This window comes from Eschrichtius robustus, chromosome 5 (genome assembly GCF_028021215.1).
Source record: "Eschrichtius robustus isolate mEscRob2 chromosome 5, mEscRob2.pri, whole genome shotgun sequence".
NCBI classification, from domain to species: Eukaryota; Metazoa; Chordata; class Mammalia; order Artiodactyla; family Eschrichtiidae; genus Eschrichtius; species Eschrichtius robustus.
The window spans coordinates 34,403,142-34,426,564 of NC_090828.1; the positions used below are offsets into that span (position 1 = coordinate 34,403,142).

General features: G+C 38.0%; 2 protein-coding genes across 7 annotated transcripts in view; one reads left to right on the forward strand and one right to left on the reverse strand.

Annotated features, from left to right (window-relative positions):
- Nucleotides 1-623: 623 nt before the first annotated feature.
- On the reverse strand, nucleotides 624-21,804 carry STRADB (STE20 related adaptor beta). 6 transcript variants are annotated; one of them, XM_068544659.1, is made up of 13 exons: nucleotides 21,648-21,804; nucleotides 20,074-20,205; nucleotides 18,519-18,615; nucleotides 15,468-15,548; nucleotides 10,476-10,575; nucleotides 7,260-7,381; nucleotides 6,050-6,158; nucleotides 5,056-5,179; nucleotides 3,860-4,031; nucleotides 3,095-3,199; nucleotides 2,683-2,927; nucleotides 1,943-1,985; nucleotides 624-1,435 (listed from the first exon to the last, which is right to left on the reverse strand). In XM_068544659.1, the coding sequence occupies exons 3-13, from the start codon at nucleotides 18,528-18,530 to the stop codon at nucleotides 1,292-1,294; spliced, it is 1,257 nt and encodes a 418-aa protein (XP_068400760.1). In that variant the 5' UTR covers nucleotides 18,531-18,615; nucleotides 20,074-20,205; nucleotides 21,648-21,804; the 3' UTR covers nucleotides 624-1,291. The 6 variants fall into 6 exon arrangements, with proteins under 6 accessions (XP_068400760.1, XP_068400762.1, XP_068400759.1 ...); XM_068544661.1 differs by lacking the exon at nucleotides 20,074-20,205 and having other exon boundaries at nucleotides 624-1,379; XM_068544658.1 differs by lacking the exon at nucleotides 20,074-20,205.
- A 224-nt stretch (nucleotides 21,805-22,028) lies between these two features.
- The window catches only part of TRAK2 (trafficking kinesin protein 2), a 65,618-nt gene continuing 64,223 nt past the window's right edge, over nucleotides 22,029-23,423 (forward strand). Inside the window, exon 1 of the mRNA XM_068544665.1 lies at nucleotides 22,029-22,257. The gene's annotated coding sequence lies outside the window, so the exon portion shown is untranslated. The remainder of the gene's footprint in view (nucleotides 22,258-23,423) is intronic.

Here is a 23,423-nt window from a genome sequence, read left to right on the forward strand (position 1 = left end):
GTGGAATGAGCTACAGCCCCCACCACTACAGGTGATCTCAATGCCTCCACTGGTACTCATCTCCTTTCTCTCCTCCACCTTGGCAAGTCTTTGTGGCTTGCTTGGTGGAGTAACCCAAATATCCTTGAGAGGGGCTAGCCAATAAATATGAAAAGATTTGTGTTTCAGACTATTAGTCTGTATATTACTGTCTCATTGGTGTTCATTTTTAAGTCTTAAAACAATCATTTCAAAATAATTTTTAATGTAATGTTAAATAAGAGTGTGCAAATAAAGAAAATCTACTAATTGAGGTAAATCCCAACTTATCACAGTCCAAACTACGTACTCTTTTTGAGACAGCATATCTCTTTTGCTAATAAGGTAAAACTATTAAGTTCTCTATGTCCTTGTAAGTTGAATCTCCTACAGGAGCAAGAATAATCATATAAAGGGCTGGAAAATCTGCCTCCATTGAATCAAATACCAGGCTGTCCCCAATTCAACAGGTTATATAAATAAATCTGTTTGAGAAAGAGCTTTCCTTGGCAAAACAAATTAGAATGTATGTTTTAGCTTTGTCAAACCACACAAAGAAAATTATTAAGTATAAATTCAATTGAATAAATCTTTATTGAGCTCCCACGGGGTGCACGAATTTAGGATCTATAATTTACATAAGTAGAAAAGTGTTACTTTAGCCCCTTAACAATTAAAAAAAAAAGCAAATTACAACTTCTCTATATATTTCAAGTGAATCATTTAATGTCAGTGAGGCTCAGTTTGATATTACCATAAGTATTAACAGATGAAAATGGGAAAGTATAAACATTTTCCCTTCTATCAAAAACGGGTTTGATGCCAGGATAAACTAGCCTGTTGGTTTAACAATAGCTGATTAAAAAGGCTAGAGAATCTGGAAGTAAAAAATGTACTTGGAAGCAATGTCCTCTGAGGGCTCATTCCCCTGAGGGCAGCAAAATGCTGAAAAATTTAACTGGCTCAAAAATTATACTGAGAGATCAAAAAGAAGAGTTAGTCACAGCTTGGGAAAAAATTCTGAGAACAGATGACACTAAATGTAGTTAGATTAATAATTCCAAAGTTTCCCTGGAGTTATAATAGCACTCTGAGCTAACCAAAGGGGCTATAACCTCATGCTCCTTTGAACAGAGTGGTTTTAAATGATAGATTCTCCAGTGCACCAACTGTATTTTCAAGTATAATTCTAGTATTTGTACCTAGCAATACAGAAGAAAAAGCAGCAGGGAGAAAGTGTCAAGTATATAGGACATAAAAGGGTTTGGCAGCCCTAGAATTCCCAGTTTGAATCTTTTTCATCAGGAAAATCCCATTCCGGCTCAGTCCAAGGTGACACTGGAGGTGGTGCTGTTGATGGCCTGTGACAAGCAGGAGGCAACAGTGAAAGTATTGAACTCTGGCTTTCTTCCTTCATCTGTTAAAGAAACTCAAAATAAGGCTGTTGGTACATAAATTCAATACATTAGTTTTTTTTAGTAAAAAATAACTTTTAAAGAAATTATGTTAAATGTGTTTAAATTGTTTTTAGGTATTTTCACTTAAACATGCCTTTGATTCTGGTCATCCGAAAACAAGAAGTAACAGCCAAATAAACTGACTTTTATCAGAATTATTTTGCCCTTACATCATTTCTAGCCAATATAGAAAAATAAAATGTCTCTACATTAATCAAAATATAAGCTGAGGAGAAAGTAACACATGATGATATTCCGTTTGTCTTTACTCATTTTGTTTTGCTGAATGGAAATATTTTAGAAAGTCTGTAATTAAACTACCAAAAACGTTTTCTTCTTTTTAACTTTACCTTATAAGAAAATTATTAAGAATCTTAGTAACTGAACTGTCCCATTAAGCCAACAAAATGATGTGACTTTTTAGTAGTATTAAAAAACATCTAGACAACAAAGATAGATCAGCTCACCTGTTTGAAGAAAACATGGGATAATAAACTGCTTGCTGATGGCCTGAAATTTTTTTGAAAAAATTATTTTAAAAAAGACCTCATATTAGAATGTAGATTTTTTTGGTGTAAACTATGTTAGAACTTAGGTTTAGAGCTATAAAACTCAATACACAAAAATTAAAAGGAAAAAATAAATGTAAGGAAGCCCAATTCCTAGCTTCAACCTTAACTAATGGGAAGAATTAATTCCAGAGATAACCTTCAATTAGTCTGTAACTTAACATTTATTAGGCACTTACTAATTATAAGGAACTATACTAGGCACTAAGGGGCTTAAAAAAGATTAAAAAGACACACACCTTATTTCCAAAATGCTAACGCATTAGTTATCTGTGATAATAATTATTGTAATACCAGCAACTAACACTCTTGTACTGCTTGGAAGTTTCTAAAATGTCTTAACATAAGTGCAGTAATTAACGTCCAGAAAGATTAACTGATTTTTACAAGGTGACTTGGTTAGGAAATGATACAGCTGAGACTGAAGCCCAAGTCTTCTGACTTCTAATCTAGTATTCTTCCCATTTGCTCATTGTCTCCACTTGCTTTTACCATTGGTATTTTCTGGATTAGGCTACTGTATAGTTTTTTGATGAAAAGACTGATAAAAGATTTGAATTTGGCAAGAAGGAAATATAAAACTTCTATAAAATACAAGACACAGATATTTTATGCTATTTAGAAGTGACCAATATTACCTTTTCTCAGGGTCTTGCTGCAAACAGAGCTGTACCAAGCTAAGGAAGGCAGGAGAGAATGTTTTTGAGGGCGGTGTTTGCAATCTGTCACTATTTACTGTGCGAGTTCCACTGGAGACATGTACACTTTCTCCAATCCCAGAGTCTACACCTGATCGGGAATTTTTCATTCTGGATTCTGACTGAGGGAAAATACTGATATCCAATGGGCTATAAGGAGGACCTTTCAGTTTCTGTAACAACATCTAAAAGAAAGAAAAATTTCCTTCAATCCTTTTCAGGCAAAATATTAAAGCAATAACAACAACAATAAAGGTCCTAAGAGCCTACAGCAAAGATGTTTAAAAGAAATTATCTAGAATGTAAGGGATCTTATGAAAGGTAAGTAGTTCAGGGATTTTAGAGCATTTACCTGAGTCCTGTGCATGTCCTGGAAAGGTACCTGCCCACTGGCCAATTCACATGCTGTAATCCCAACGCTGTAAATATCTGACTTTACATTATATCCATGTAAATCCTGTAGAACAATTAATTTTAAGTCCTTTAGTGTAAATACCCTTTAAAAAGTTACATACAGGGTTTCCCTGGTGGCGCAGTGGTTAGGAGTCCGCCTGCCAATGCAGGGGACATGGGTTCAAGCCCTGGTCCGGGAGGATCCCACATGCCATGGAGCAACTGGGCCCGTGCACCCCAACTACTGAGCCTGCGCTCTAGAGCCCTCAAGCCACAACTACTGAGCCCGCGTGCCACATCTATTGAAGCCTGCGCGCCTGGAGCCCGTGCTCTGCAACAAGGGAAGCCACCGCAGTGAGGAGCGCGCGCACCACAATGAAGAGTAGCCCCCGCTCTCCGCAATTGGAGGAAGCCCGCGTGCAGCAACAAAGACCCAACACAGCCAGAAATAAAGTAAATAAATTTATAAAAAAAAAGGTTACATACATATGCTTTTTTGATAAAGGGTGGTGAATAATAATGGAAAAAACTCATGAGAAATCAAGATATACCTAATATTTGGTATACATTTAAAAATTCCTAACATAATTTTGACAAGAAAGAATAAAAAAAGTCTTGCAGTAGGCCTTTCATCAATCCAAATATAAGGGCACAACTGTCCTTCAGTCAAACTCAGAAGACACTTAAGACACATAGACAACCCAATGCAATGGCCACACCTGACCTGTCTCAGTAGTTCTGGACTCAGCCACGGCTGCACTGATGTGCTGAACTGTGGGAAATCATACACAGCCCTATGCTTCTGTCCATGCTTAACCAAACTATGCAGATGGGACAGGCCAGAGAGGGTCACTAGGCCATCACCAGAAATGAGGATATGGCTGGCTTTAATACTCCTAGAACAAAAAGAAACAATCCTAAATACTAAGAAATTGGCTAATGCAGAAAGAATAAAAATCTGGTCAGAATAAATCCATGTATTCCCTTGGAAATTAAATACTCCTTAGAAGTTATAATTTAAAGTTAAATGCAATATTATCCAATAAAAGATAGCCTCTCATGGTATTAACAAAATTTATAAAGATATGTCTAATGTAAAAATTTCCTTCATCAAATAAATTATAAAAGAGCCTTGTTTTTCATCCTAAACATGGAAACTGGAAACTAATAGAGCAGGATGGCCAATAGCCTGGTAAAGTATAATAAAACCTTGATTAATTAGAATACTGTCTGCTAGAAATCCTCAGTTAACCAGAATGCTGCTAAGAAACAACAAACAGTAAGAAAAAAGCTTTGAGGTGAAACAAACAATAAGAAAACAAGCTTATTTAAAAGCAACTTAATTAAAAAGGAAAACAAAGTCCCAATGTATCTTAGAACAGCATTGTTTTTAACATTCAGCCAATTACTTCTGCACCTACAGTTTGGCAACAAGAGAACTGATATTTAGTATGATAATCTCAAAGTGCTACAGAACACTTAAGAAATCAAAGGTTTAGTTACAATCTGTATATAATATAAACATGACATAAAACTGAAAAGCAGATAAAGCAGCTCTTTATTTGCTTAAGGAAAAAACAAAACACAAGAGTTAACTAGGATCCCACTCCCCACAGCTTATACCCCAAACAGATAGGTTCTTGTAACCCTCATTATTGGGACTTGAGCTCTGCGAGGACTGGCACTCCACCCCAGCACTGAGCACAGCACTTGGCACAGAGGAGGTGGTCTGAACATTTCTGGTGAATGAACTATAAAATGTAAGCATCTACTATACATATTGGTCCTTTCCTCCCTCAATTTTCATTTGCAAGTTTCCTACCCTCCATTCTAACACTCAATTGCTCCTTCCTAAAAGCTCCCTAAAAGACTTCTTCCTCTCAAATTCTTTCACTTTGTAAAATACAAATAAGTAAATACCTGTGAATACAGCCATTTTGATGCAGATAGTTCAACCCTCTCACTGCTCCAAAGAGAATGTTTCTTATTAAAGTTTCACTCATTCCTTCAGGAAAGTAAGTCCTCAAGAGTTGACTTGCTGAACCTGAAAGAAACCCCTGAAATCTTTAGATGAACACTGAAAGTGATTTTGCTTCTAGCTATGTTTTAAATGTTCTTATCAACCATAAATACACACACATGCTCGCATGCACACGTGTTACATTTTAGAGTCTAACCACTTTCTTATGCCAAGGTAATTTTCCTTCACCAATCTTTAAAAAGACTTTTCTAATGACATGCTAGAGATTAGGAAAGTGAATTAACAATATTCAATATTACTAAAAAAATACATACTGTGTGAGAACATATATATTTTAAATCCAGAGGCAATTCACAAAAGCTATCCTAAAAATCAAAGCTCTAGAATTCATTCATTTATTTATTCAATACACCTACTGAACACTACTTGTGCTAGGTATTTTATGACCACCTGGGGATACCAAAATGAAAAATACATACATGATCCTGCCCTCGAAAAGCTCAAATCCAGTGAAGGAGACAGGTACACATGCAGATGTTTACAATACAGTGAAATAAGTTTACAATGCAGAGAAACAAGGATAGGGATGGTGTGTACAAGTAGAAAAACTACTTTTGCTTGAAGAATAACAGCAGCTCTCCACTGCGAGAGAGGAAGGAAACTGAAGGGAAAAAGACAGCTTGTTCAAAGGATTGACTTCTTGGAGAAGCAATCAGTGGTGGTTTCAATGATCATGAGACCCATTCTACGTTTTTTTCTGAAGACTAAAATTCAACATGAACCAGATATAAAAAAATATCATGAAATCTAGAATTGGCCATCAGATTTATAAATTAAAAGTAGTGAATCATAAATCTAAGATCCCACTCATCCTTATAATTACAGCATCCAGGCTAAACCATGAATTATTTTACCTAAAATGAGTTTTCTTACCAAAGGCCATAAAAGGAGAAATAACCCAAAGCCAGCTGCCAACAGTGAAAACAGTCCAGTAAGTTGTAATATTGGGATGCCGGAAAAAGTGGGACAGAATCACTGCTTTCTAGTACAGAAACACAAGAGACAAGACATTTAAAAACAACCTTTTTAGCTGATTCACGTTGTTAAAAAGCAGAAACTAACACACCAGTGTAAAGAAATTGTACTCCAATAAAGATGTTAAAAAAAAAAAAGGGAAATGTAAATAAAAATAAAGTGGATTTAAATAATAAAACAAACCAAAAAAAACCAACCTTTTTCCTCATTATGAAGATAACAGCAGTAGTGGCAGCTTATTAGTACTAATAATGGAGCTTATTAGTACTAAGCACTGTTCTTAGTGCTATCATGTCTTTAAATCTCACAACCACTACACAAAGTATGTGACATTATAATTCCCATTTTACAGAAGAGGATACTTAGAAACAAGCTAGAAAACTTGTCCAAAAGCACATAATTAATGAAAGTAGGATGTGAACTTATTAGACAGTCTGACTCCAGAGAGGTCATAGTCAATAACTATACTGTGTTCTTATGATAGAAACATTTAAAAAATACATTAAAATATGAATATAAAAGTCACTTCTAACATTAAATCATAGAACCACTGTTAACATTTCAGTATAATTTCTTCCAGTCTTCTTCTGTGCAATATACATGTGCACATATAAATAGTTAAAAAATTGGGATAATATCAAAACAAAATCCTTTCCCTCTTTATATCAAAAATGATTAGTGACAATTGAAATGGTACTATAATATTCCTGAAATGCAATCTGTTAAAATTTATCAATTCAGAAGCTAATTTTACTTAGCTGGATGAAAAGGAAACTGTTTGCTTTTGTTTTTTCTATTTCCCTATAGGACTATTTGTGACTGGACTGACGAGGGGTATTTAAATAAATTCCAGACCAGTGTTCCAAATATGATATTCATTTGAAGGAACTTATAGTAGTTACCAAAGTTTGAATATATTTGCTCTTTCATGGATCTGGCTTCCAAGTATTCTTTCCAATTCTGTAATTGCATGTTTATTAGAAGAAAGAAATCTACCTTTCTCTAACAGAACTACTAATTTGCGAAAAAAAAAATTCTTATAGGTGTAATCTTCTCAAATAGACATTAAGTTAAATGTATCTTTTTTTTTTTTTTTTTGTATTGTTACCTGTAAAGCTTTCAGGCGTTCTTCAGTGCAGTTTTCCAGATTTGTAATTTTTACAGTGACCAGTGTTCCTGTAGGAGTATGCCGTGCAAGATGGACAGAAGTCAAGTTGTCAAATCCTCTTCCTACAATCAGACGTAAAACTTGTGTTAATGACCAAAGGAAAAAAACTGATAATCTGGAGTTCATCAAAATTAAAAAATTAAAAATTTTGGCTCTTCAAGAAAACACTGTTAAGAAAATGAGAAGGCAAGCCACTGATTGAAAGTATTAACAATATTTATATCTGACAAGACTTACACACAGAGTACTATATAAAGAACTCTTATAGCTCTATAATAAATGACAAACATCCCAACTAAAAATTAGGCAGAAGATTAAATAGGTAAGCCACAAAAGAAGACACAGAAGTGGCCAACAAGCACATGAAAAGATGCTCAAAATAGAGGAGTAGGAATTAAACACAATATACCATTACACACCTATTGTAATGGTTAATATTGTGACTTGATAAACAAATTGTTACATTCAAACAATGGAATGTTACTCAGCAATCCCCTACTCCCAGTCCCTGGCAACCACTGATGTGATTTTTGTTTGTCATGTAAATAGTATCATAGGGAGTACAGTTTTTTGTGTCTGGCTTCTTTCACTTAGTATAATGCTTTTGAGATTCATCCATGTTTCAGTAGTTAATTTCTCTGTATTGCAGAGTAATAATCCATTATATGTATATACCACAATTTATTTTTATCTATTCATAAATTGACAAATACTTTGGTTGTTTTCAGTTTTTTGTGACTACAAATAAAGCTGCCAAAACCATTCTTTAAGTAGACATATGTTTTCATTTCTCTTTGGCAAGTACCTGCAAGTGGGATTGCTAGGTCGTGTACGTTTAACCTTATAAGAAGTTGCCAAACTGTTTTTGAAAGTGGCTGAACCTCTTTGCATTCCCACAAGCCACGTATAAGTACTGCAGTTACTTGACATACTCACCAGCATTTGGTGTTGTCAGTTTTTAAATTAAAAACACCTAGAATGGTAATCTCTTAATAGACACCTAATAAATGTTAGTTTCCTCCCTCCCTCCACAGTCACCAAATTCTGTCACTTTTATTGTTGAAATGCAGTTAATCTGAAATTCATCCCTTCCTCCCCAGTGACAAGCATCACTTGCCTTAACTCAAGTCCTGTCCTTGTTCTCTGGATAGATGCAGTGACTTCCTCACTATGCCCTGCATTCTCGATCAGGACATGCACCAAAACTACTGATGGAACTACTTCAAAAGCCTGTGCCTAGTTCCCATTCACCAGAAATTTTGATTCAGGAGGTCTGTGATGGGATATAGGCATTGCAATTTTTAAAAAGACTCCGGTGATGAGGATGATACTTCTGGCTGTAAATCCCTGATATACTATATCTTCCAGATTGCTGCCTGGAACTGCTGCCAGTTGTCCTTCTAAATTCAACATTTTATCAAAAGAAAGGTACTACAGTGCAGCAGCTGAGAGCTTAGACCTTACAGTCACAACAGTTTGCTTTCAAATCACTAACTGTATGACTATTACTTAAATTCTCAGAGCCTCAGTATCCTCATCTGCAAAATGGGAGGGCTAAAGGGGTGATATGAAAAAATACATATAAAATGTTCAGCCTAATGCCGATTAGATGCTATTATTATCATCATCACTATTCCACAATGTCTCTCTAGTAGAGACGATAGATTCCAAACCTTTCCTTAAATCCACTGAGTAATGAAGTGGGTACGTTGCGGGGCTGACAGAGAGAGTCTGAACTTCTATATATATACCCCATATGAGGTCTTTCACAATGTGTTCCAAGCCTCCTTTTTCAGATTTATCTCCTCCTACTGCCTACTCTCCCTATGTTCCTGAGTCTAGGCAAAGAGCAGCTATGTGATAGTCCTTCCTCAGTCACCTATTGGAGTAATTATTTTTTTACCTTTTTTGGATTGACACCATCTGAAAAGTCCTTTCTAATTTGGGGGCATTTTCCACCAGTGCTATTTTAGAAAAGGTCAAATCCTTATTTCTCTTTTGGTCACCCTGACCTGGGCATGGGAGGGTCAATGACATAAGCTTGGTCAATTGGAGGACGAAGTGAGTGACAAAAGAAGCAGAGGCAGTCAGAACTCACACTTAAAACTTAAAACCTTACCTAAAATCCCATTTTTAGTAGAAACTTTTTTCAGTTAAGTTGGAACTCACCAGTGGGGTCCAACATCATCTAGTGGGGTTAAAGTACCCTACTAGCGTACATTAACTAGGCTGCTCTTATGCTGTGACCCAGGCTACGGTTCTAGTCACATAGTTTCTCTTGGTTTCTTCCAAGCCCATTTCTCTAGCCAATGATTCTGTGAGTTAGCAAAATTGTTCAAAAAATTCTTTTAGTTTAAGTAGTCAGGACTGTTTTTTGTTGTTTGAATAAAAACCCTGACTAGAATATTTAGTAAACTTTTCCTCATGCTTCAGGATCCAGCCCCTTTTTGCTATCTTCCTTGACTCCTAGAAGAGTCGAGATGAACAGGTGAATGCTCCATCTTCTCTGTTCCCATAACACTTAGCACACCTCTACTATAGTACCGTCCAGTGCAAAAGACAAAGCTATCTTTCATGTTCGTCTTCCCAGAGAGGATGTGAACTCCTCAAGTGTTTTACATGGCTTTATATTCCTAGCACCTGAGATAGTATCTCTTTGTATTACTTAAGAGATGTTTCTGAATACTCAGAGCAACTTTTCACAGGTATAAGGCTAAAAACAATAACTCAGCCGGTTCCAAACTTAACTGAAAAAAGTTTCTACTACGAATGGGATTTTAGGCAAGGTTTTAAGTTAAAAGAAAGTAATTTGGTTAAAGGACTGTAACTGAAAAGATTTACATGATTTGATTTAAATCAGATAAATGATCAGAAGTTCCCCACAATAAAGATACAAATAACAAATGCTTAGATTATTTAGTGTCTTCCTCCTCTACAAGTACTTCAGTGAAAAAGTAAAAATTCTAGAAGGTAATCTTGAAAAAAATCTGGGCTACTGTTTTACAGATAAAATTAACAGATCCGTTTGACTGACACAATTAACATTTAGTTTTATGCTGTGGGTAACAACAGAGACCTGCTTACAAAGTAATCTTTTTGTCATCAATTTCATTTCTAACAGTGATGAGTCAATTAGATGCAATCCAGAATGATTACCTATTTCCACTTGGAGTTCATAGTGAGAAACGTTGGTGGAACAGATCACTTCACTGGCTCTAGTGGATGGAGGCAACAAGGAAAGGGTTGGCTCATCAACCTGCATTGTTTTAAAAATATGAAAACAAAATAGGTATAAACTTTTTGGTGCCCCAATCTGGTCCCCTACTCCAATGTAAAATACTGATATTGTCTTTTCAAGCACACAAGTGCTCATTAGGAAGGCACTGAAAGGTGGCTTAAGAGACTGTTTTAAGATCCAAAAAGTATTTACAACAGCTAATAAGGGATGCTAGTTATAAAGCTATCAGCCTGTGAAGGGGGAGAGGGCTAGAAAAACAGATTTACAGGTACTGAAGAATACTTTTCAGCACAATTTCCAGGAAGCATTCTTAGGAGTTGCTAAGAATGGCTGTTGACTCTTCAGGGTATCTAATAAATATATCAAGGGAAGAAATGAAAGGACCTATGAGGAATATTCTATTCTGGTGCTCTTGCTTCAAGTGGTTATCAGTTACAATCACTACACATACACGTATCTGCTCAGCTAATGGAGGTGTTAACAATCAAGGAACAATTTCCATACTAAAACCTATTAAAAGAAGCTGAAGACGTTTTTCAAAGATGAGATGAATCAGAAGGGAGGTCAGAAAGAAAAATAAGCCTCAAGAGACGGGAGAACAGGATAGGGTACAGAAGTCCTGAGTTAATGACCACGTACCACTATGGCCTTTCACGGGATACTATGGAGTCAGAGTGCTAGGTTTGCACCAGATCCCAGTGGCACTGAAATAACATGCACACAGGAGAAAGAAGAGGCCAACACCACTGGCATCATATGATAGCCATGAGGATCTCTAAAAGGACACCAGTACTCCGAAAGACACTTAGCAGCCTTTACAGGCACCAGCAGGTGGCAAGAATCTTGTTACTACCTCCAAGGTAAAGAGAAGGAAGAAGGGAGTTAGGAATGACATTACTATGTACTAGGAATTCTGCTAACTATTTTGTACATTTGATTCTACATGTTCCCCAAGCTTTTAAGAGAGCAGAAAAATATAATTGTAAGCTCATGGTAAAAGGTGAATAATCTGCAAGAGGGATGAAAGGCTATAAAAAGAAATTCTACCATACGATTGGAAATAATCCCAATGAAGAAAGAAATCTAAGTAAATCAATTCAATTTCTTTAGAACAAGTAGTCTTAAACTCAGATTTAAAGAACACATATAAGAGAGAGAAGGAAGAGCATATAGCAGTTTAAAAAATGTTTAAAGTGATAAGCTATAAGTTTGTCAGGAAGGCTAGAGCACAGAATGAACTGAGGCTTACAGTTCACTGCTTGAAAAAAATGGCATCAGGTTACCAGATGATGGATTGAAATAAGGCTAATCAACCTCTACTTTGCTTCCATCAACTCCATTAGGGAAATAGTCTTCTTTAAACTAGAAGCACTTAGGTTGTAATTAAGTAGCTGAAGCTCAAAACAAGTTGTTTTAAATAGGTTCAAACCTCCAAACCAAAGACAATTACATCTAGGATATTAAGTCTGCAAATATAGTAAAACTCAGATGAGAAACCCGAATGGAAATAGTCAAACATTGACTCAATTTTCAAAAAAGGGAAAAAAGGATAAAGGGGCAAGCTTGATGCTGTTGCCCAGTAAGGTCTGGTATCAAATCACTACACAGACGAGTTATGGACACTTAAGAAAACAACATGGTAATCACAAGAAGACAAAATAGGTTTACTAAGAGTAAATCATCTTAAAACTAACCTCACTTCTCTTTTTGATTTCATGACTAGTTAGAGAATTAGAAAGCAAAAATCATGGCAGGGTCCTTGTCCTTGTCAAACTTTTTAATAACTTTTTGAACTAAAAATTCAAAAGACCTGGTTAATGAATAATCTGGGAAAAAAGTCATGAAAACAATACCATTTACAATAGCACCAAAAAGAATAAAATACTTAGAAATTAACTTAACCAAGGCAGTGAAAGACTTGTACAATGGAAACTACAAAACATTGCTGAAAGAAATTAAAGAAGACATAACTGAATGGAAACATACCTCATGTTCAAAGATTGGAAGACTTAATATTATTAAAATCTCAAGGGATCCAGAATAGCAAAAACAATGTTGAAAAGAGAACTAAATTGGAGGACTCCCTCTTCCTGATTTCAAAACTTACTACAAAGCTACAGTAATTAAAACAGTGTGGTGTTGACACAAAGACAGACATATAGAGCAAGAGAACAGAATAAAGAGCCCAGAAATAAACCCTCACATGTATGGTCAAATGACTTTTGACAGGTGTGCCAAGACCATTCAATGGAGCTAGGACAGTATTTTCAACAAATGGTGCTGAGAAAACTGGATATCCAGATGCAAAAGAATGAAGCTGGACCCTTACCTATACAAAAATTAACTCAAAATGGATCAAGAAAATATTTGTAGGTCATGCTTCTGATAAGATGTTAATACCCAGAATATAGAGAGAACTAAAATTCAACAACAAAAAACAAACAACCCAATTCAAAAATGGGCAAAGGACTTGAATAGACATTTCTCCACAGAATACATGTGTGTGTTCAATAAACATATGAAAAAGTGCTCAACATCACTAATCATTAAGGAAATGCAAATCAAAACTACAATGAGATACCACCTCACACCCTTTATGATGGCTGTCATCAAAAAAGCAGAAAATGAGTATCGGAGAGGATGTAGAGAAACTGGAACTCTTGTGCTCTGCTGGTGGGAATGTAAAATGGTACAGCCACTGTGGAAAACAGTATGGTCGTTCCTCAAAAAATTTAAATAGAATTACCATACGATCCAGCAATTCCACTTCTGGGTATATACCTAAAAGAATTGAAATCAGGGTCTCAAAGAGATATTTGTACTCCCATGTTCATAGCAGCACTATTCACAATAGCTACAATGTGGATGCAACCCAAGTGTCCACCAACAGATGAATGAATAAGCAAAATGTAGTATATACATATAATGGAATATTATTCAACCTTAAAAAGTAAGGAAATTCTGCAGTATGCTACAACACTAGTGAACCTTGAGGACATTATGCTAAGTGAAAAATCTCAGTCACAAAATAACAAATACAGTATGATTCCACTTATACTGGTACTTAGAGTAGTCAAAGATCAGAGACAGAAAGTAGAAGTGTGGTTTCCAAGAGGTGGGGGAGTTATAAGGGAAGGAGGAGCTACTGTTTAATAGGTACAGAGTTTCAGTTTTACAAGATGAAAAGAGTTACAGAGATGAATGGTGGTGATGGTTGTACAATATTATGAATGTATTTGATGCCACTGAACTGTACACTTTAAAATGGTTAAGATGGTAAATTTTATATGTGTACCTAGCACAATAACCCCTCCCACAAAAAAAGCAGCACTTGTGGAAATTTCCTGAGTTCTAGGCCTCTCTCTTGGTAACAGCAAGGAGTCAACAAAAGACACTTTACTTTCTAAACACTACCTGTCTGAAGGGTAATACTTGAATGAAAACTAGGATTGGATACTATATCCTATTGTACAAAAAGGTACGTAACTAGAAGACTACAGTATTAGTGAGTAAAAAGTGAAATGACAAAAATGATGACAACTGAAGATAAGGTCAGGATAAATTTATAAATAGGATTAACTGGGATTACTCTATTTTGTAGGACTAAGGTATCTGCAAGGCAGGTTCTATTTTATAGAAAGAATTATAATATAAAATGAAGATTAAGAGATTTAGAGGGGAAGATCCCAGAGAAATATTTATTTCTCAGCATGTTTCTTTAAATATTATTTAATACATCAGACATTGCCCAGGGATGATAAAGATAAAAAAGACAGGATGCCTATTTTATGGGGATCATGTGGAGAGACATATACATCAATCACTGTGAGATAATATAGTAAATGCCATTTTATGAGGATGTCTAAGATCTGTAGGACCATAATAGAATTAAAGGTACAAGAGCAAAGGCTTCAGAGATGTGATAGTTGAGCCAACTCTTTAAGCATGAGGAATAATTTTAGAGGGGTATTTCAAGCAGAAATAAAAGTATGTGCTAAGACTCAGCAGCAATAAATGAAACTCAAACATTAGACATATTCCATACCATTAAGAGTCCTTATAAAACACTAACAAGTTTAGGCTTTATCCCATACGTTTTAGGAAACCAATGGCAATTTTAAAGCTGGAAAGTGGCACAAACAGGCCTGTATTGGTAACAGTGTTGAATACTGATCTGAGTGGGAGAGGAGGTTATATGTGTGTCTAGGAAACTAGAGGCAATGTGTTTACCTGCAATAGTCCAGGTGAGAGATGATGAGATTTGAGTAGTAGCAGTGATCAGGTGAAGGAGGGGATGGACTCAAGGGCATTTCAGATACAGATCCGTAAGACTTGGTGTGTAACTAGATGTGGGGGCAGAGGAAGAGGCAGTGTGAGGATAACTCCGAAGTTTCTAGTTAGGGTGATTTAGTAGATGGATTTTCATTTGCCAAAGCAGGAAATTCAATAGGTCAGTGAAGTTTTGAGAGATTAAGGTTTTACTCAAACTGCACAGAGATGCCTTTGAAAACGCTAACCAGAGGAATTCTACAGACACATCTGGTGCCCAGGAAAGAGTCCAAAGTTGCAGGTAAAAACTTGAGAATCATCAGTCCTACCTGATGACAGGGTCCCCTCACAACCTGAAGGAAAACCTCAGGTACCTCCAGACAATCTGAAATCTGAGCAACTGAAACCACAGGAGCTGGTGAGACTGCTTAGGGAGAGTCTGTTTAGGCAGAAGAGCAGAGGCCAATTATAGACTTCTGGAGAATAGCTTATGTAGAGGAAGAAGAAACAGTAAAAGAAGAAAAGTGAAAGAAATGAGAAGTAAAGAAAAAGAGATATAGGAGAACCAGAAATTATATTCTGTAAAATGGTGTCACAGAAAGCAAGAGAGGAGTATTAATTGTACTTAACCATTTTCTTACCAAGTTTTGATGGGTACTGGTTTCAGACTGTTTTTCAGGTCTGAGTGATTCAACTTGTGTTCGTGAAGTGCAGAAACAATCCTGTAAATTCAGAAATATACTAAATAAGTGAAAAATAACTCACAAGATAAGTTAAGGGTGGCATGTGGATACAAAATAGTCTGTTGACTGGGGTGAGGAGCAGAGAGAAAGGGCAACGTGCAGGAACCTGAATTGGAGCCAGGATTCATACTGTGGAGGTAGACAGTATGGGAGAGAACGGAGAAGCAGCTGGGTATGCAGAAGACAAATTTCATATCTGCTATAATTTTACTTGGTGCTATCTCTGATTCTTGCCCTCTACCCTGGAGATAATAATATCAATTCATTTTTACTGCTGGTGTTAATTTTTAACCCTTTTGTAATCTTTGCAGTGTTTTTCTGAATATTTAGCTAGAGATTTACTCTGCTATGCTCATCATATTATTTTTATCTTGATCCTCAGATTTTCTTTTTCCCTTAAGTGTGGGAACCATGTTTATCCACATTAAACCACACATTGAGTATATCAATATTTGGAACCAATTTTGTTTCGTAAGGTGATAAACATCTCTAACCAACTCAAATCAAATTAAGAGGCTTAGTTCCATTATCACAATTTACATTTTCCTGCATTTCAACTCAGTGTTCTGTTATCACATATTGTCAATAAAGAAATGTAACACCTACACGTTAGTGGCATGAAGCTGATGTTATACTTATTTAGGAAGAAAAGGTATGTCAAAAGAAAAGTATAAACAAATTGTATCAAAGAGACTTTTAATTATTTTCAAGCATCTCATGAACATTCATTTTTATATGAACATTAAAGTATAATATCAAATGAGTCTTTAAGACAAGTCCATCCACGTCTATTTTGCAGTCACTTAAAGTAATCAAACTTCCTTTAGCTTAAAATATGCCAGAATTTCTCATTAATCAAACTAATCATTTTCCCAGTTAGCCTAAATTATTGATTAAGTTGAATTCCTACAGTCTGTACATATCAATCTTACCACAATAATTTGACATATATCCCCACTGTTTTATGTAAAACTCACCCCTGAAGAACAGGAGCTAACAGTGTCAAGATAGCTGTAGAATCATTTCCTTTGCAAAGTTTCTACTGGTTTGTGTAGGGTGAATAAAATTTACAATATAAGTTTTTGAAGATACTTAATACTGTTGTTCATATAAAAAATAGCCACCAGTTACATCATTTATATATTATATTTGGTATTTACATATATTTTCCAACATTTGCCCTGAATCTTTCACAGCAGTCATTCATAGTATTGTGTGGGAAAGGGTTAGCAGGCCTAAAACTGCTCTCCTTGGAAAGGCCTGTTTGCAAGGTTGACCCTTGGCTGGTATCTAGGAACTCGGATTTTGGAAAGGTTCCCACCACTCCCCAGTAAGAATGGATCATGGTGTGCCTAAACTGTCTATACAAACAACATGGTTTATGCTGAACACCTGCTTTCTTTCTGGGAGTCTGGAATTTTGTTCCTGCTGCTCCTCTGAAAACACCACTTCTTAGCTGTCAAAAAGAGGTAAAACTTGAATGAGGAAGAATCCTTCATAAGCGAAAACATTTAACTTTATCTCAGTTACACAAATATCTCACTGAGGAGAAAACATGAATGCTTTGATTCAAAGGATTCTAAATATTTCATTGCAAGAAGAATACAAAGTGAAATTATTAATAAACTGAACAAATATAAATGACCCTATCAAATTCTATTTTTCCAAAAATCCATAATTATGAAATAATAGATTACGTAAGATGTCCTTTCCCCCAAATTTGGAAGCCCTGGGCAACCACACAGCCCTTTGAATCTCAGTATCTCCATCTATCAAATGCCCTTTTACATCTCATCCAACCCACAAATTGACATAAAATTGTTAATCTTAAGTAATCCTTTAGAGCAGGGGTCAACAAACTATGGTCCACGAGTCAAATCTGACCCGCTACCTGTTTTAGTGCATAAAGTTCTACAGAAACACAGACACATTCATTTGCATTTATTTGCATATTGCCTATGGCAGCTTTTACAAGAGTAACTTAATAGAGATCACATAGCACACAAATACTACCTGGCCCTCTAAAGAAAAAGTTTGCTGATCCCTGCTTTAGAAAATGAGGTAGATATTTCACCTCAATGTATTTTCCAGATATATAAAGCTCCCCTTTTAAGTAGATAAACTTTAAACATAAAGTAAATGCATTATATATTTTCCAAATAACTAACAATACAGTCTCCTAACTTCATAGTTCTGCCTCTCAGACTTGGTGAGTGATAGAGTGGATTGGCAGATGTGAGTTTGAGCCCTGGCTCTAATTATTTGCAATCATGGGCCAAAATCCACATGAGGATTAAACCACCTGCCCTGCTTACAATTTTGAAGACTGAGAGAGATATAATATACGAAAGTATTTGTAAATTACAAATCATCACACAAATGCACCCACCACTTTTTAAAAGATCACTGCTTTAATAATTCAAATATTCAAATAATGTATTATATTCTACATAAGACACAATGAAAGTCCTAAAACTACTTAACCATGGACTTAATATAAACAAAAACCAAGTCAGTATCTATACATCATATTAGACAATGATCCTAATGTTTCTTGTCTTGTTAAGTCAAGGGGCTTATTTTTCATACTATTTTGCTTGCCTTTAGTCAGATGGAAATTTGTCAAAGGGATTTTTGAAAGATTTAAAGGATAAGGCATAGCTAACTGGATGGAAGAGGAATGTCTAAGGACAGTAAATGTATGAGAAAAAGTGGGTATGGGACAAAGGAATAGAAGGAGTATATCAGAAAAGTATAGGAGAAGCTCTTTTTTAAAGAGACAAAAACTCAATGATAATTTAACTCATTTTTAAAGACCAGAAGTCTTTCAGATCAAAATAACATCTCAGAGCCTATGAATATTCCATCAGAGTATGCTTATGATGGCTTTGCACTAATATCTAATTACGCTATTGACACAAAATTAGATCCACACTTATAAAAACTTACCAAAAGAGACATTGAATCACTTTAGTTCACAGAAAGTGAGAAAAATCCATCTACTCCAAAGAAGATTTCTGCTTTATCTTCAAGATACAGAAATATCCTAGTATAAAAACAGAAGCAAAATAACTTATATTTACACACAAATTCCTTAAAGATCTAGTTGCCATAAACCCACCACTATTTGGGCAGCTATTCTTTGACACAAGGACTACAGACATTCCTGAAAGGTGTCCTTAAAGAGCATTTCTGTTTACTGAACACTATTTGGGATCTGACATCACAACAGAAAGGCAGAGTGAAGTTGAAAGGAGGTTCTGAATATTTCCAAAGCCTCAATAAATCTGCATCTCTTCTTCCTTATATTTTCTATACTACTTTTTTATAGAACCCTAAGCAAATGTAAAAGCAATACAGAAAGGCAATGTTGGACCCACTTTTAATACAAATGATGCCCAAGAATTTCCAATGGTTCTACTTAGAAGTAAACTTTGAATCTTCCAAAGCTTCCTTATCCGATTAATTACCTATTAAATCATCTGGGGTCACTGACCGGCAAATTTGGGAAAGAGTCAAGATTAGCAACAGACTAGGAATTAATTATATTTTCTTCTTGCCATGTTTAAAAAAAGATTTTTTTTTCAGTTTTCATGTGAAAATAATATTTTCTGTAGGTTGAATATTTTTTACCTTATGATTCTTAGTTCTCATTTCCATTCTTCTTGGAATTTATTGACAGATAGGAAAGATATGCAGATTATTATACAAATAATTCCTGTCCACTTTCACTGATGGAGTATTAATCTCAATAGTTTATGAAGGCTCCAACAGATGCAGAGGTTTAAAATAGTAACTTATTCAGATTCAAGGAGCTACAAAAGCACCACCAGAAGTTTCCAAATCTTTCCTAATAGAAAGGGTGGCAATGTTCAAAACTTGCTAGTGCTGGGTATTCCCTTACACCTACCCAGTATCTCTTTCACCTAAATTGTGGTTCATTATTTCATTTTAATGAAGGCCCCAAGTTAGATCAAGGCATCTGCAAACATCTGAACAAATGAGAAAGAAAAAGCTTTTGTAAACCATGGATATTATACAGCAGCATCCAATTTTACTGCTAAGAAAAGATGTCAATTTATTCAGGATATTCACTACAAACCAAAGGAAGAGAATGGGGAGAAGAAAAAAACCCGAAATGGTTTATTTTTGTCACCTGCCATTCATTATCATCAATTTAAGGCACTGGTGTTTGCTGTGTTACAAAAGGGGTAATGCAAAACCTGCCCTGCTCACTTTCCAGGGTGATTCAGATCAAATGAAATACTTTATCTGAAAGTGCTCAGAACTACCAAATACTGTATCAATAAGAGCTTGAGAAGATGCTCTGAAAGGTACCAAATGGTAGGACTCATTTGGAAAGTAAGTTGGCAATGTTTTGATAACTATAAAAATGTTCATCCTTTTTGACCCTGTAAAATTCTCACTTCTAGTAATCTATTCTAAGGAAATATCCAAGTAAATGAAGAAACCACACGCATGTAGAAAGTAATTACCCTGTTACCTGAAACGGTCAAGTATTCATCCCACAAGTGTTTAATGAATGGCTGCCATGGGTCAGGCACTGTGCTGGGCACTGGGGACACTTACTAGTGATCGAGGCAGACAAGGCCCTGACCACTTGGAGCATACATTCCTACAAGCAGAAAGATCAGGGATGTCGTGATTAACTGAATTTCCTGGTTCTCAGGACTTTGTTTCTTGCTCTTTCCGTGTAATATCAGTTAAGTTCTTTCTTAAACAACAACAAAAAAACTTTAAACTCCATTACATTATCTATTTTTTAGAAAAACTCATAAGCAGCGGACACAATCTGTGAGAATTGTCAGTACTCAAGGGGCTGCCCACGTGCGTGGCTTAATCCCAGAGGATTTTGCTTTAGATGTGACAGACTATTAAGAGAGAATTTTATGAGACATTTTGAGGTCAAGGCAGCAGCTGCCCCTGCTAAGAGACGGGGTGAGCGGGGGTCGCTGGAGGGCGGGGTATAGATCTGCCGTCATAATTTTCTCCTGCATGCTCTTTCACTAGGTATGAACATAAACCCTTTTCAAAAAATCATACTTGAGACTTGTATTTCTAAATGTATTTACAAGTATATCAGTGTGGTCCCTCGCACTTATATCTCAAAAGCGAATTAGAATAAAGCTTTCTAAATAATTTAAATTTGTTCTAAAATAGAATGGTTCCTCCGAAAGCTTTAATCTGAAAGGTTAACACTTTCTGCGACAATCGGAAGGCGCATCTAAATTACAGAACTCGGGTTTTGAGTTAATTTAAGCATCCAACAGAGGCCCTTGTTACAGGGAATGCAAAAAAGCCAGATTTAACTCTCTTTGCGGAGCTTTAAAATTACTGTAATTTTCAAAGTTATCTTGGGAACCCATAAAATCTTAAAAATTATAGCCACGCACAACTCGGTAGAACTTTCCAAACTTAGCATCGTGACTCAGGCTTTCAAAAAATATTTACTAAGCATCTACTGTGTGCCAGGCTCTATCCTGGATAGGCGCTGTCACCAATTCCAATCGAGTTCTGAGGAAAAAGGTACGCGACACAACAAACCCACGAGGGAAAAACACAACACTGAACCTAAATACCGAGGACGAAACGCGGCTTGAGCGTTCAATTATGTAAAAGCTTCCTTCCAAGTCCTGCTTTGGGGGACTTTGCGGCGAACTCGCAGAAGGCGGCACACAGAGCCGGGCCGGAGGGCACCTCGGGTCTGGAGACTCCGCGTGCCTGTGAGTGCGGCCAAAGGTGACAGCAGGGGTGGGCGTGGCGCCGCGGGCGGCTGGGCCCCGCGCACCTGGCACCGCCTACCCCGCACGCAGGTGCCTCGGCCGCCGCGCGGCCCGGCACCCCGGGCCGACCCGGAGCCGCGCGGCACGCAGGGGCCGCTCGCCACGCCGAGCCGGACTCCCGCCACGGCTCCGTCGGCCGCCCGGGCTCAGGCTGGAAGCGGGGCGGCGAGTTCTAGCCTCGAGCTTCCGTAGGCGCGCGCTGGCCGAGCCGCGCTCCCTCACTTCGCGACCAGCCCGTAGCCCTTCCCCTCCCCAGCCCGGCCTCCCTCATTACCCTGGCGGCGACCGCGGCCAGCGGCTCTCCTCAGGCGGCCAGCGGTGCGGGGCCCGGGCGCCAGGCCCGCCCAGCGGCAAAGCGAGCGCGCAAGGCCCGCTCGCGGCACAAGCCGCGGAGCCAGGAGGGCGGCGCAAGCCGTCTGGCGCTGTGGGCCTGGAATTCTGCCCCAACCCCCAGCAGCCCTCCTGCACTGGGCTCGCCCCACCCTGGCCCCAGGGTCGCGGCCCCGCCCCCGCCCCCGCCCCCGCCCCCGCCCCCGCCCCCGCCCCCGGGCTAGCAGGGAGGGGCGTGGCCTTTAGAGTTAGGGGGCGTGGTCGAGAGGAAACTACAATCCCCAGCAGGTCGTGCGCTGGTGCCGTGCAGGCTGCTGGGAGAATGGGTTTCCTCTTCTCTTCCCCAAATGTGTGGGGGCTGTCATTGACCTGGAGTAGCTGCAAAACTGAAGTCGCCGAATGATGATGTTGTGAAATCGCCCGTCCGTTCCTGCCACGCCCGGGCAGTTACTGGCAGCAGCGGCCGCTTCTGCTGCTCCTCTCAGGCTGCTGCCGCTTTAGAGGCTTCTCCCGAGCAAGCGCGTGCCAAGGACGGAGGACGCCGGACCATTCCTGTGAGTAACCTTCCCGCGCACGACTCGAACTTGCCCTTGCCATCCTCCCTTGAAGGCAAAGGAACCTCCCCACCCCGCGCTCCTCCCGGTCTTCGGAGGTCACGCGCGGACACCGGAGCCTGAGCTGGGTACCGGAGGACTGGGTCCTCGCCGGGGCCGTCCCCCCTCCACCTCCCGCCGCGGTGGGAAGCGGGTGGTTTCCCAAGTGTAAGTGCGAAGTGTTGGGCGTTGGGCTCTGGCCTCGGGGTGCACCCCAGCTGCACCTCTCAGGATTGGCAGCATCCCATCCTCTGCCGGACAGCACCCACCTGGTGCCCCATCCTTGAGCGATAAGCGGCTTTAGTGTCTGGACGTTAAACCTTAAGCCTTGGTCGCCATCTGTCATGTGAGCGAGACGAGACGGGTATTGGAAAGTGCTCTTTCTGTGTTGAGTTGGGCTTTTCTTGCGATTGATTTTGAGCCAGACACCGCACGTCTTTTAAAAGAAAGACGGTTGCCTTTAGTTTCAAGCGTAAATAATGGATATTGGCAGATGTCCTTTTAGAACCAGAGTAAAGATAATCTCCTAAACACTTAAAAGATTTCTGGGTCATTATAATAGCGGTGAACTCAGTTACTTGCCCACGAACCTTTTATTTAAACCTGCAGTTTCTGCGTCAGAAACTAACTTTTCACTGGAAATTCCTCAAGCTAGAATGGACCATAGGAATAAAATGAAATGGACTCTTCCAGTTTTGTTTTGTTTTGTTTTATCTATTTCAATGATTATTTTTTCCTGACCTTCAAATCTTTGCTGTAGAATTGGAAGCTACAGCATGTTAATAGCATGTTAATGGTGGTGCAGTGACATTTGTGAAGAAATTGTGAAGGACATTTGGTGGGGATAAAGGGCAGGGATGAAGACACTTGATCATTTCAGCAGTTATTCCAGCTTTCTGTTTTTAAAATTAAGTAATGTTCAACAAGTCTCAGACATTCAGCAAACACATACTGTATGAAAGCAGTGTTTTATTATTTTGCAGATTTTTATTCATATGATGAGGGGGGTCAGAAAGACAAAAATTTGAGTACTTTCAATCAGCCAGGCATCTCAGTTATGAGCTGTATGTACATTCGATCACTTAATCACTATAATAACCCTGTTGCATAATCTGAGGCTCAACTTT

Bases quoted from the DNA above. Each gene is read 5' to 3' on its own strand.
- STRADB (XM_068544658.1), bottom strand. The intron at 6,159-7,259 runs GTAACAATACAA...TTTCTGTACTAG, and splicing joins AACGCCTGAAAGCTTTACAG to AAAGCAGTGATTCTGTCCCA. The intron at 4,032-5,055 runs GTATTTACTTAT...TTTTTGTTCTAG, and splicing joins CAAAATGGCTGTATTCACAG to GAGTATTAAAGCCAGCCATA.